General features: G+C 43.1%; 2 protein-coding genes across 2 annotated transcripts in view; one reads left to right on the top strand and one right to left on the bottom strand.

Moving 5' to 3' along the window:
- LOC128704837 (uncharacterized) overlaps positions 1-8333 on the bottom strand; it is an 18378-nt gene extending 10045 nt beyond the window's left edge. Inside the window, exons 1-4 of the mRNA XM_070104415.1 lie at positions 8136-8333; positions 4526-4786; positions 891-1013; positions 285-371 (exon numbers count right to left, since the gene is read on the bottom strand). Of these exons, the coding sequence (XP_069960516.1) occupies positions 285-371; positions 891-1013; positions 4526-4786; positions 8136-8268 (604 nt within the window). The 5' untranslated portion in view covers positions 8269-8333. The remainder of the gene's footprint in view (positions 1-284; positions 372-890; positions 1014-4525; positions 4787-8135) is intronic.
- Positions 1-15000, top strand: part of LOC138855363 (uncharacterized) — a gene marked incomplete at its 3' end in the record, with an annotated part of 151521 nt that overhangs the window by 101717 nt on the left and 34804 nt on the right. The window lies entirely within an intron of this gene.

The following is a 15000-nucleotide window of genomic DNA, read 5'->3' as shown; positions in this document are numbered from 1 at the left end:
TTTCCCAGCGAGGCAATGTGACCCGAGAAAGAAGAATCACTTTCATCATTATTCTATATATATAGGCCTGAGGCCTTTCAATCCCTGATAGGAATGTTCATCAGAAGCCGGATGGGCGAAACATCACTAGCTGCTTGGTTCATGTTTGAGCGGAGCCGGTGACTTAATGGATAAAACGAATTTAACGACAGGGAAAAACATTCAGTCAGTGAGTCTTAGATAGGCTCGCCAGCTCTTGCGCCACTTAGCCAGCTGGTCAGATAACAGCAGCTGCCACCACTCACCTGACGAAGGTGTAGGCGAGCTGTTGAAGTTGAAGCTGCTGACGATGCCAGAAGTGGTGGTGTAGTACTGCAGACATCCGCTAGGTGCTGACACCGTACGTAAACAAACATGGAGGAAAGAAAACAAAGAACAAGTGACTGGCGAAGTACCGCATTGCAGTTCAGTACTGCAGTACAGTGATATTAGTATCGTCTGGCACTGCTGCCGTTATATTTTCTTCTGGTTCTAATTCACTTACTGAACTGTTTCTTTATATAGTTTGATTCACAGGCCATTCACAGGTTCATTTACAGGCTAAGAGCTGTTATCTTACCTCTGTAGAGTTACAGGCTCTACTCTATTTAATGCCCAACGATGAGGGTGCCACCTAAGACAGTCACTAACACCCAGGTACCTATTTACTGCTAGATGAACTGGGGTACCAGGCGTAAGGATACATAGAACATAAATGAGGAACACTGCAGCAGGCCTACTGGCCCATACATGGCAGGTCCTTCTCAAAAATAACCATTCTCACGTCTTCACCCGTCCCCGGTATCGAATTCGTATCTTTCGATTGTAAACAAAAGAGGCAAACACTGGATGATTATGGTGGCTGTACTCACCTGTGTCCCGTGAGTCACAAGTGATTTGCGTCACCTGGATGATCCATGAGCGGTTCATTGCTATACCTGAGCGGTCCACCGTCACCCTTACTGGTCCACCCAGTGGGTCCACGTCCAGGTACACTGTGAACATAAGAATATAAGGAAGGAGAAACAGGGCTATTGGCCCATACTAGGCAGGTCCTTCTGAAACCCAAACGCACTAACAAAAATAATGGCTTAACCCTTTGCCTAGAAAGAATTAACTCTGTGGCATGTGAGGTATACTCAAGGCACATTCCTTTAACAAAAAAGAAGAGATGTAAGCTGGAAAGAGAGAGATGCTCTCTCTATTGGCGAAGGTGAAGAATCACGAAGCTGCTGAAAGCGGCCAGCATGTCTGAAATACGGAACGAGGCAATGGCCGGAGAAATAGCAAATATCAAATTTACGCTTAAGAAATCATGCGGGGGGTCAAAAAGCACAGGAAGAACATCGAGTCATAAATGAAATTGATAAAAAACGAAACTATTTCTTTTCTTTTGCCAAATTTAGGGCATAAATCACATCCAGTAATGGACCCCTGCTTTAATGAGATGGATCTTACCCAGATAACAGCAAAGAAATGAGTGAGATACTGGAGTCCCAGTAAGACTCAGCATTTAGTGAACCATTAATCAGACTAAAGGTCGGCAATCTAAATTAATTTCTATGACCGAGACTCAAATTTTGTTTAATTCAACAATTTCTGATATAATCCTAACAACACAGGACTTTGAAAAAAACAATGAATGACATGCTCATGCACTCTGCCTCAGGCCCGGACTCGTGGAACTTCGTGATCATCAAGAACTGCAAGAAACCCCTTTCATGTGCCTTAAATATTCTATTCAGAGGAAGCATGGACACAGGTGTTATCCCACAGTCACTAAAAACAACAGACATAGCCCCACTCTACAAAGGTGGCAGTAAAGCAATTGCAAAGAATTACAGACCAATAGCACTAACATCCCACATCATAAAAAAGTCTTTGACGAAAGGGTTCTAAGAAGCAGGATCGCCACTTAGATACCCATCAGTTGCACAGCCCAGGGCAGCAACTACTGGACCACTATGACATAGTCTTGGATGCTTTGGAGGACAAAGAAAATGCAGATATTGTATACACAGACTTTGCGAAAGCCTTTCACAGGTGTGACCACGGTGTAAGAACACACAAAATGCGTGATTAAGGAATAACAGGAAAAGTTGGTAGATGGATCTATAACTTCCTAACAAATAGAACACAGAGTAATAGTAAGCAGAGTAAAATCAGAGGCTGCTACAGTGAAAAGCTCTGTTCCACAAGGCACAGTACTCGCTCCCATCCTGTTTCTCATCCTCATATCTGACATAGACAGAGATGTAAGCCACAGCACCGTGTCCTTCTTTGCTGATGATACCCGAATTTAGATGAGTGTCATCCATCGAGGACACTGCAAATCTCCAAGCGGACATTAGCTGGGCCGGAGAAACAATATGATGGTCAAAGAAGACAAATTTCAATTACTCCGCTAAGGAAAACTCGAGGAAATAAAAACCGGTATAAAACAAATTCCAGCCACACAACAGAGTGAAAAGCTAATGTGAAGGACCTGGGAGTGATAATGTCACAATCTCACTTTCAAAGATCACAACAATGTATCTACCACATCTGCTAAGAAAATGGTAGGCTGGATAAGGAGAACCTTCAAAATTAGAGGTGCCAGGCCACTGATGATTCTTTTCAAACCGCTTGTTCTCACTAGGCTGGATTACTGTTGTAATGGCCCCTTTCAAGGCAGGTGAAATTGCAGATCTGGAGAATATGCAGAGAACTTTCACGGCACGTATAAGTACAGTAAAACACCTAGATTACTGGGAATGGTTGAAGTCCCTTGACCTGTAGTCCCTGAAATGCAGGTGTTCTCGCCTGCGACTAGTCCTAGAGGGACTAGTCCCAAATCTGCACATGGAAATCATTCCCTACGAAAACAGAAGACTGGACAGGCGGTGCAACATCCCCCGTCCCAATGAGTACGCTAAGAGACAACACAAGTGTCAGGGGCCCAAGACTGTTGAACTGCCTCCCAACATACATAAGGAGGATTATCAATAGAGCCCTGGCTGTCTTCAAGAGGGAGCTGGACAGGCAGGGCTGTGGTTCATACGTCTGTTTGTGTGCAACCAGGAGTAACAGCCTGGTTGATCAAGCATTGATCCACCGCGAGGCCTGGTCACAGACCTGACCGCGGGGGCGATGGCCCCCAAAACTCCTTCCAGGTATACTCCAGGTAACCCATTTTTAATGTTACCCAAGAAATAAGCTTTGATAACCCTGTTAACTTACGTATAAATTGTACTCAAATCCAACTCCTCTCACTCAAATATTTATCGAACCTAAGTCTGAAGCTACCCAAGGTTTTAGCTTCAATGACACTACTAGGCAGACTGTTCCACTCATTGACTACTGTGGGACATCCGTACTCCAGTTGCACTCTCGTACACTCACTCATGTTTATATCCAGTGCATACTCGATCACCAGTCTGACTTGTCAGTGACTGGACCATGATTAGTGGAGGGAGGCTCAAGCCTCCATCAACACCTTGGAATGGGCGAGTGTGATGAGTTAGGATTCACAAGAGTCAGTACTGGTACCATTTCTTGTGTTAGTTGAAAGGACACAGATGCAACTAATGAGACATAAGATGCTGCATCTGTGCTCGTTTACCTAACTTTTTGTCCGTAATTCTACCATTATCACTATTTCTTGTGTATGTGAACGACATGGCGGAAGAAACAGAAAGAGTAGAAATAAATCCGGACAAACTGCAGGACTGGTCTGACAAGTGGTTATTAGCATTTAATTTCCAGCAAATGCAAAGTTATGAACATTGAAGTAAATAAGACAGGAAACAGAGTACAAGCTCGTTGGAAGCCTCAGATGGGCATAGTTTCATGCATTTCATTTGTGGCGATGCGAGTTTAGGAAATGTAAGGGTAGCTTTTAGGAATCTCAGAAAGGAGTCATTAACGACATTATATATAACAATGTCAGGCCTATTAGAGTATGCAGCACCAGCATAGAACCCACACCTGATCATTATAAAAACTGGAGAAAGTGTAAACTTTTGCAACGAGACTAGTCCCAGGCCTGAGGAAATATGAACCATGAAGAGAGACTAAACGGGCTAAAATTTTATGACAGAAGACAGAAGAACAAGGGGCAACATAAGAACATAAGAAAGAAGGAACACTGCAGCAGGCCTACTGGCTCATGCGGGACATGATAACAACATACAAAATACTGAGAATAAATGATATGCAAAAATCACAGGAAAGTCATCATCGTAAGGAAACCAAATCTCAAAAGAACAAAAGCTTGGAGAAAGGACAGAATGAATTCATTGCCAGACAGCAGAGATGTTTACTGAGGAACCAAAACACTAAAGCCAAGGCAAAGGGTAAAAAGTTTTTTCATACTGACATTAGAAAGAAAATGGCAATAATAACAATAAAGATGAGGTAACACTTGCGCAAGCTCACGAAACAACTAAAAATTTACATATTTCGCCCAAGTTCGTGTGTTGCCTTCGCATTTTTTCACAGACTGGGAGAGTGTAACGTGAGTTCTTACTGTGTTGTCCACTGTTGGAGCCACAGATTCTTGGCACTGTGGAGGACGGGCTGACGGCGAGGAAGTCAACATTACAGTTACCGTCAACGTCCGGCTGCGCCAACTGGAAGTCAATGAAGTTTAAACGAAGCTGACAGATGCTGGTGTTGACGCGGTTGACAGTGAGAGTGCAGGCTCCTGTCCCTGAGTCAGTACTGTTGAAGCTGGGGTTGACGAAGTATGTGTTGTTATAGCTGGTGGTCTCCCCACAGCTGTGACGAGCTGTTGACACACACACACACACACACGTCAGTAAACACAGATACTCAACCGAATATTTAAGTGAAGTAAAGATGATTTAGACATGTATGGAAGAAATCACAATAAAGCGCTAATGGGGTACCTTTCAGTTATTGTCATTCTTCAATTATTTGTATTTCCTACAATAAACATTTTAGTATTTATTATTAAAGATTCGCCGGTATTCTCCCGGCCCGGGCCTTTTCCAAGTGGTGGCCCGGCCTTGGTTCCCTCTTTAGGGAGTGTCTGAGACCTAAGTCTCCCATGGGAGGAGGCACAAGTACCCCCTCATCTTTGGGACCAACTGTCCCCAGGCCTAGCCACAAGCTAGGCCTCTCTGGTCTGCCATCCCCGTCCCAAGTGGACTAATGGGAATGGCAGTCTTATGAGCTACAAGCTCGGGCTCAGGCACCTACCCTACCCTAGAAGGGCTGGGCATGGTGTCCATATACAATAAACATATTCCTACTCACTTTAAGGTATGGACGAAACTATTTTAAGTAATGTGTCAACTATACATGCATTTTTAAGGCCTAGGTCTATTGCTCACTTAATATATGATAATGTAAACGCATTAACAGGCTTTTATATGCATTTGAAAGTGAAAAAAAAAAATTATGATTCACTTAACAGCAAATTATACTGTATAGCAGTATTCTGGATCCTAACCTGCTGTATAAGCGGGTCCTAACCTGCTGTATAAGCGGGTCCTAACCTGCTGTATAAGCGGGTCATAACCTGCTGTATAAGCGGGTCCTAACCTGCTGTATAAGCGGGTCCTAACCTGCTGTATAAGCGGGTCCTAACCTGCTGTATAAGCGGGTCCTAACCTGCTGTATAAGCGGGTCCTAACCTGCTGTATAAGCGGGTCCTAACCTGCTGTATAAGCGGGTCCTAACCTGCTGTATAAGCGGGTCCTAACCTGCTGTATAAGCGGGTCCTAACCTGCTGTATAAGCGGGTCCTCCTCTATGTAAAATTCCCACAGTAAAAATAGGAAATGAAACTTGAGTATTGTCATGTGTTTACACATATTGTCATGTGTTTACAGATATTGTCATGTGTTTACACATATTGTCATGTGTTTACACATATTGTCATGTGTTTACACATATTGTCATGTGTTTACAGATATTGTCATGTGTTTACACATATTGTCATGTGTTTACACATATTGTCATGTGTTTACACATATTGTCATGTGTTTACACATATTGTCATGTGTTTACACATATTGTCATGTGTTTACACATATTGTCATGTGTTTACACATATTGTCATGTGTTTACACATATTGTCATGTGTTTACAGATGTTGTCATGTGTTTGCACATATTGTCATGTGTTTACACATATTGTCATGTGTTTACACATATTGTCATGGGTTTACACATATTGTCATGTGTTTACACATATTGTCATGTGTTTACACATATTGTCATGTGTTTACACATATTGTCATGTGTTTACACATATTGTCATGTGTTTACAGATATTGTCATGTGTTTACACATATTGTCATGTGTTTACACATATTGTCATGTGTTTACACATATTGTCATGTGTTTACACATATTGTCATGTGTTTACACATATTGTCATGTGTTTACACATATTGTCATGTGTTTACACATATTGTCATGTGTTTACACATATTGTCATGTGTTTACACATATTGTCATGTGTTTACAGATATTGTCATGTGTTTACACATATTGTCATGTGTTTACACATATTGTCATGTGTTTACACATATTGTCATGTGTTTACACATATTGTCATGTGTTTACACATATTGTCATGTGTTTACACATATTGTCATGTGTTTACACATATTGTCATGTGTTTACACATATTTTCAGAGGATGTGTGTGTAAGCACACGAAAGCGCTCAGATTTTGTTTCCTATTTTCACTGGTATTTTTACATACGTTTGTATATTATTGTAACTACGAACGGGTGGTATTGATCAATAACAACACTGCACTAGCCAAGGACTCGAACCCATGTTGTACTGGCCCGCCTTATGGAGAGATAGAACCACATGACGCCTTTTAACCCCTAGACTGTACTCTGTCTGCGATCTTCCTTGCCCTTCCCCAATCTTCATGACTTTGCACTTGGTGGGGTTGAACTCCAGGAGCAAGTTTCTTGTTCAGGCCTGCAGTTCTGCTGGTTCTCGTCCGATTGAATTCTTCTCATTAACTTCACATCATCTGCAAACATGGACACTTATGAGTTTATTCCTTCTGTCATGTCGTTCACATATAGAAACAGCACAGGTTCTAGGACTGACTCCTGTGGAACCCCGGTCGTCACAGGCGCCCACTCTGACACCTCGTCGCGTACCATGACTCGCTGCTGTCTTCCCGTCAGGTATTCCCTGTTATACCTGCCTGGTCCTCCAGCTTTTGCACTAATCTCTTGTGTGGAACTGTGTCAAAAGCCTTCTTACAGCACAAGAAAACGCAATCTACCCACCCCCTCTCTCTCTTGTCATACTGCTGTCACCCTGTCATAGAACTCCAGTAGGTTTGTGACACAGAATTTCCCGTCCCTGAAACCGTGCTGGCTGTCGTTGATAAGCCCATCATTCCTTTCTAGATGCTCCACCACTCTTCTCCTGATAACCTTCTCCACGACTCTGCATACTATACATGTCAGTGACACTGGTCTGTAGTGTGTATGAGGGGGGGGGGCGGAGAGTGTGTGTATGTGTGTGTGTGTATGAAAAAATACCTCTGTGAAATAGAATATGAAAGCTTGGCGCTCAGGTTTAATTTCCTATTTCACAGTGGTATTTTTTCCTATTTATAATCACGCGTTTTATTGGTATATATATATATATGTATATATATATATATATATCTATATATCTATATATATATATATATATATATATATATATATATATATATATATATAAATGAAAAGCAGGGGTGTCACTAGCACGTTAAGAGACCATACAATAAGTGTCAGGGGCCCGAGACTGTTCAACTGCCTCCCAGCACACATAAGGGGGATTACCAACAGACCCCTGGCAGTCTTCAAGCTGGCACTGGACAAGCACCTAAAGTCAGTTCCTGATCAGCCGGGCTGTGGCTCGTACGTTGGTTTGCGTGCAGCCAGCAGCAACAGCCTGGTTGATCAGGCGCTGATCCACCAGGAGGCCTGGTCACAGACCGGGCCGCGGGGGCGTTGACCCCCGAAACTCTCTCCAGGTAAACTCCAGGTAATATATATATAAAGCAGCAGATGTATGAATGAAAGGAACAGCCAGTGAAGAAACAGATGTATGATTGTGAGGACGAAGGTTGTGAAGGTAGAACTGACCTATGCAGCAGACACCGAAGCCCCTGGCGCAGGTCCCTGAAGATCTACCACCGCTGCGGTTGCAGTCTGTGGAGGGCAGACAGGTGCCCACCGTCAGTGTAGAGTCAGTGGTGTTGCATGTGCTCCGTTGCATAGCAAACAGCACGAAAAACACTGCAATATTAACATATTAACATAAGTTGATAAATGAGACATTTGTGCAACATCTGGGGCATCTTTACTGAAGACGTTTCGCCATCCAGTGGCTTTATCGATACAGATTCTAGGATATAATTTGAAAACAGAAGAACTATACACAGAAGATGAGGTAATCAGTCCCTCAGTTTTGGAGTTGGTGATGAGCACAGTAGTCGGTGCTCTTCACGCTTATACTCTGAATATTTTTTATTGCATCTAAAAAAATCAGAGGTAACTTTGAGATGGTCAGTCCCTCAACCTTGTTAGATTTATCAATGCTAAAGAACTGAACAAACTCTATTAAGACTGAGGGACTGACCACCTTGACTTCATTTCTTTTGCCAGGTCCTGGAGTTTACCAGTGTATATTCTTTGTATTGCATGAGAAAATCACTGGATAGCTAGACGTCTCATCAGTTAATATACCCGGGTGAATATTATATGGTATACAGTACCGACAGGTTGATAAGTAAGACACGTGATAAGTAAGATACATGTGCAACAGTTAGGTATCTTTATTCCGAAACGTTTCGCCTACACAGTAGGCTTCTTCAGTCGAGTACAGAAGAGTGAGCAAAAGGGTAGAGATGTAAAGAAGATGTCATTAGTCCATCACTTTTGAAGTAGTAGTTTTGAGGTGGTCAGTCCCTCATTGTTCCAGACAATAGAGCAAAACTTCTCCAGGCTGAGGGACTGATTACCTCAATACTACGGCTTGAAAAGTGACGGATTGATGACATCGTTTTTACATCTCTACTGATTCTGCTGACTCTTCTGTACTCGACTGAAGACGCTTACTGTGTAGGACTTGTGCAATACCCAGGTGTTGCACAAGTCCTGTTCATTAACCCAGAACTCAATGGAACAGCACTGCTATAAAATATAGAAGATAGTAGGGTTATTGAAGCTAAAACCTTTGGTAGTTTCAAATTTAGGTTGGAGAAATTCATGAGTGAAAGGGGTTGGATTTGAGTTGGACTTGCACATGAGTAAATAAATTCATCGAAGCTTATTGCCTGGGTAGCGTTAAAAACGTGTTGGGTTAGGTCCTCAGTCTTGTGCCCCAGGATGCGACTCACCCCAGTCGACTAACACACAGGTACCTACTTGCTGCTAGGTGAACAGGACAACAGGTGTAAGGAAACGCGTCGAAATGTTTCTACCCTGCCGGGAATCGAACCTGGGCCCTCCGTGTGTGGAGCTAGAGCTTTTCCAGCCAGGCCACGGAACCACCCGTGATCCAACAAGCCTACTGCATTATTCCTCCTTTCTTATATTCTCATGTTCTTACAAGGCACACTTACGTGGCCTCGTTGATATGACCACAGAATATACTTGATAATTTAGACACATGCAACACTTGGGTATCTTTAATGAGGAAACATTTCCTCATTATAGATACCCAAATGTTGCATATGTGTCTAACTTATCAACTTGTCGGTTCTCTGAACCATTCATCTCCAGATTAGACTTACAACACTACGTTACCTGACCTTTCTCGTCTCTCTTGTTTGAAACATCGGTGCTGACTTCCCGTGACTCGCCGTGTAGGTCACCCAGACTCCCGAACACGGGGTCAAACTGTGAGTTTACCATTGTTGTAACACCAATCAAGAATACCAATGCCCGTATTAGTCCGAGTGTTTCTCCCTTTGACTGTGGGTGAAAGAAGAGGTTAAATAGATTAGTTTATTTACCTACAGGTGAACAATTATCATACATAGTGTACATTGTATTAATATTGGTAGAATTAGCGACAATATATAACGACTTGACAAAGTTCCTGGAGAGCGAAACGTTGCCTCAATAAAATGTCACATTAGTTGCACTTGTGTCCTTTTACTTAACATAGTGTAAATTTATGAATAATTAGAGACATGTACAACATCTGGGTATCTTCAGTTGTAGACGTTTCACCAGTCAGTGACTTTTTCAATACAAGGACATAATGTGAAGACTGAAGATGAGGTAATCAGTCCCTCAGTCTTGGAGTTGGTGAAGAGTACCGTAGTTGTGAAGACTACGTAGCCTTCAAGACTAGAACACCGTAGTTGTGATGACTACGTAGCCTTCAAGACTAGAACACCGTAGTTGTGATGACTACGTAGCCTTCAAGACTAGAGCACCGTAGTTGTGAAGACTACGAAGCCTTCAAGACTAGAACACCGTAGTTGTGATGACTACGTAGCCTTCAAGACTAGAACACCGTAGTTGTGATGACTACGTAGCCTTCAAGACTAGAGCACCGTAGTTGTGAAGACTACGAAGCCTTCAAGACTAGAACACCGTAGTTGTGATGACTACGTAGCCTTCAAGACTAGAACACCGTAGTTGTGAAGACTACGAAGCCTTCAAGACTAGAACACCGTAGTTGTGATGACTACGTAGCCTTCAAGACTAGAACACCGTAGTTGTGATGACTACGAAGCCTTCAAGACTAGAACACCGTAGCTGTGATGACTACGAAGCCTTCAAGACTAGAACACCGTAGTTGTGAAGACTACGTAGCCTTCAAGACTAGAACACCGTAGTTGTGAAGACTACGTAGCCTTCAAGACTAGAACACCGTAGTTGTGAAGACTACGTAGCCTTCATGACTAGAACACCGTAGTTGTGAAGATTACGTAGCCTTCAAGACTAGAACACCGTAGTTGTGAAGACTACGAAGCCTTCAAGACTAGAACACCGTAGTTGTGAAGACTACGTAGCCTTCAAGACTAGAACACCGTAGTTGTGAAGACTACGTAGCCTTCAAGACTAGAACACCGTAGTTGTGAAGACTACGTAGCCTTCATGACTAGAACACCGTAGTTGTGAAGACTACGAAGCCTTCAAGACCAGAACACCGTAGTTGTGAAGACTACGTAGCCTTCAAGACTAGAACACCGTAGTTGTGAAGACTACGTAGCCTTCAAGACTAGAACACCGTAGTTGTGAAGACTACGTAGCCTTCAAGACTAGAACACCGTAGTTGTGATGACTACGAAGCCTTCAAGACTAGAACACCGTAGCTGTGATGACTACGAAGCCTTCAAGACTAGAGCACCGTAGTTGTGAAGACTACGAAGCCTTCAAGACTAGAACACCGTAGTTGTGATGACTACGTAGCCTTCAAGACTAGAACACCGTAGTTGTGATGACTACGTAGCCTTCAAGACTAGAGCACCGTAGTTGTGAAGACTACGAAGCCTTCAAGACTAGAACACCGTAGTTGTGATGACTACGTAGCCTTCAAGACTAGAACACCGTAGTTGTGAAGACTACGAAGCCTTCAAGACTAGAACACCGTAGTTGTGATGACTACGTAGCCTTCAAGACTAGAACACCGTAGTTGTGATGACTACGAAGCCTTCAAGACTAGAACACCGTAGCTGTGATGACTACGAAGCCTTCAAGACTAGAACACCGTAGTTGTGAAGACTACGTAGCCTTCAAGACTAGAACACCGTAGTTGTGAAGACTACGTAGCCTTCAAGACTAGAACACCGTAGTTGTGAAGACTACGTAGCCTTCATGACTAGAACACCGTAGTTGTGAAGATTACGTAGCCTTCAAGACTAGAACACCGTAGTTGTGAAGACTACGAAGCCTTCAAGACTAGAACACCGTAGTTGTGAAGACTACGTAGCCTTCAAGACTAGAACACCGTAGTTGTGAAGACTACGTAGCCTTCAAGACTAGAACACCGTAGTTGTGAAGACTACGTAGCCTTCATGACTAGAACACCGTAGTTGTGAAGACTACGAAGCCTTCAAGACCAGAACACCGTAGTTGTGAAGACTACGTAGCCTTCAAGACTAGAACACCGTAGTTGTGAAGACTACGTAGCCTTCAAGACTAGAACACCGTAGTTGTGAAGACTACGAAGCCTGCAAGACTAGAACACCGTAGTTGTGAAGACTACGTAGCCTTCAAGAGTAGAACACCGTAGTTGTGAAGACTACGTAGCCTTCAAGACTAGAACACCGTAGTTGTGAAGACTACGAAGCCTTCAAGACTAGAACACCGTAGTTGTGAAGACTACGTAGCCTTCAAGACTAGAACACCGTAGTTGTGAAGACTACGTAGCCTTCAAGACTAGAACACCGTAGTTGTGAAGACTACGAAGCCTGCAAGACTAGAACACCGTAGTTGTGAAGACTACGTAGCCTGCAAGACTAGAACACCGTAGTTGTGATGACTACGAAGCCTTCAAGACTAGAACACCGTAGTTGTGAAGACTACGTAGCCTGCAAGACTAGAACACCGTAGTTGTGAAGACTACGTAGCCTGCAAGACTAGAACACCGTAGTTGTGATGACTACGAAGCCTTCAAGACTAGAACACCGTAGTTGTGAAGACTACGTAGCCTGCAAGACTAGAACACCGTAGTTGTGAAGACTACGTAGCCTTCAAGACTAAAACACCGTAGTTGTGAAGACTACGAAGCCTGCAAGACTAGAACACCGTAGTTGTAAAGACTACGTAGCCTTCAAGACTAGAACACCGTAGTTGTAAAGACTACGTAGCCTGCAAGACTAGAACACCGTAGTTGTGAAGACTACGTAGCCTGCAAGACTAGAACACCGTAGTTGTGAAGACTACGAAGCCTTCAAGACTAGAACACCGTAGTTGTAAAGACTACGTAGCCTTCAAGACTAGAACACCGTAGTTGTGAAGACTACGTAGCCTGCAAGACTAGAACACCGTAGTTGTGAAGACTACGAAGCCTTCAAGACTAGAACACCGTAGTTGTGATGACTACGAAGCCTTCAAGACTAGAACACCGTAGTTGTAAAGACTACGTAGCCTGCAAGACTAGAACACCGTAGTTGTGAAGACTACGAAGCCTGCAAGACTAAAACACCGTAGTTGTGAAGACTACGAAGCCTGCAAGACTAGAACACCGTAGTTGTAAAGACTACGTAGCCTTCAAGACTAGAACACCGTAGTTGTGAAGACTACGAAGCCTGCAAGACTAAAACACCGTAGTTGTGATGACTACGTAGCCTGCAAGACTAAAACACCTTCAAGATTGAGACACTTATGCAACATATTCTGCATAATTATCTCAATCTTCAACCTGTCGGTTTTTTAAACCATTTATCACACCATGGATCTTTCATATAAGAATATTTTGACCTTGTAGTAAAAGCCTGTAGTCACTGAAATAGGCAGACTTTTTTATCAGAAGGATTCGTGATAACTCAAAAAATAATGGGCCCAAGAATTTTCAATACACTCCTTTCATCTGTAAGGGGAAATTGCAAATAGATTTCCATAACTTTCAAAAGGGTGGACCAGTAAGCCAGTGGAAGGCTCCGGCTGCGGGTCATCATATAGCTAAGACCCGCATCAGGAAGCACTAGTCCTGTTTTTATGAACTGCAACGGACAAGTAGAAGAAGCAAGAGGACTCCCTGCTCTTCCCCAGCACTCCGACTCTGGCCAAAGTTGGGGTGTGGCTCCAAAAGGATCATGTAGTGCTTGCTGCCTTTGTACTTTCTGACATCGTCTGCTGGTACGTAGCTGCCATGCCCTTCGAGCCCGTGGGGCGGGGTTAGTGGCAATCCAAGGACCTAGCTTCTCCCTACGAGCCCTGTGAGGGCGGGGAATGGGGCTAGGACTAGGTCCTAGAAGATGAAGAGTTACAAACACCTCCCATGAGAGACATTAGTCAAGACACTCCGTAAATGAGGAGCCAAGGCCGGGTTACAAAATTGAGAAGACCTGAGCCACGATATTATCGGCAACCCTCGTACTACTACTAGTCTTGTTTCCTGACGAACCTTACCCAAGCTTACCAGATTCCCAGCTGTCTTCCAGAGGTAGTTTATGACATTAGTGCATATGTCAGACTGCTTGGTACTAGTACCAATAGCAGAGTGATCAAGTCAAGAACCAGGAGATCTGATCCTCGATATCACCAAAGATAAGATGGGGGGGGGCAGAGATCCCCAAAACGTTGGTTCAGTTTCGGTATAGTTACTTCACTTTAAAGCTATTGACGTAAAAGAACGTAATTTAACAGCAAAAAACAAGGTTAGGGATTTACTAGAACCAGACGTACGTTATATCTTGAAAACAGTGACTAGCGAGATAAATATTGAACATTCTCTTGGCCTATTTCGTCAACAAACACTTGTTATGTACTTTGACAAGGTTGAGGTGAGTGTACCAGGTGTCCCAACACGTGTATATAGGAGTAAGTGGAAGCTAGTTGATTTTATAACTTAATTAGCTGTTGGAGTGTGAGCAAAGTAACATTTATGAGGGGATTCAGGGAAACCGGTTAACCGAACTCGAGTCCTGGAGGTGGTAAGTACAGAGCATGTACTCAGAGGGAGGGGTGAAGATGTATTGCAGTTTTTCAATTTTAGTATCGGTATGACTCTGGCAAGAGAGTGATGGAGTGAGTGAGTGATGATGTAAGTATTTCTTCTGTTTTGGGTCACCCTGCCTCGGTGGGAAACGGCCGTTGTGCTAAAAAAAGATAAATATTTAGATGACGCATTATACGGTTTATGGTATTTTAAGAACACGTTCCTTCCACAAGGAACTTTTTTAATTCTCACGTCACACAATAAAATTAAATAAACCTTTTATTGTGTTTTATTAATATATCTTAAAACGAAGATTGCAAAGTCATAAACCCGTGGCTGGAACTATGAATAAATAACCTGCGGGTTGTGTGTATATATACCCTGTTA

This window comes from Cherax quadricarinatus, chromosome 91, assembly GCF_038502225.1.
Source record: "Cherax quadricarinatus isolate ZL_2023a chromosome 91, ASM3850222v1, whole genome shotgun sequence".
Lineage (NCBI taxonomy): Eukaryota > Metazoa > Arthropoda > Malacostraca > Decapoda > Parastacidae > Cherax > Cherax quadricarinatus.
This window is presented reverse-complemented; position numbering and strand designations above follow the sequence as displayed.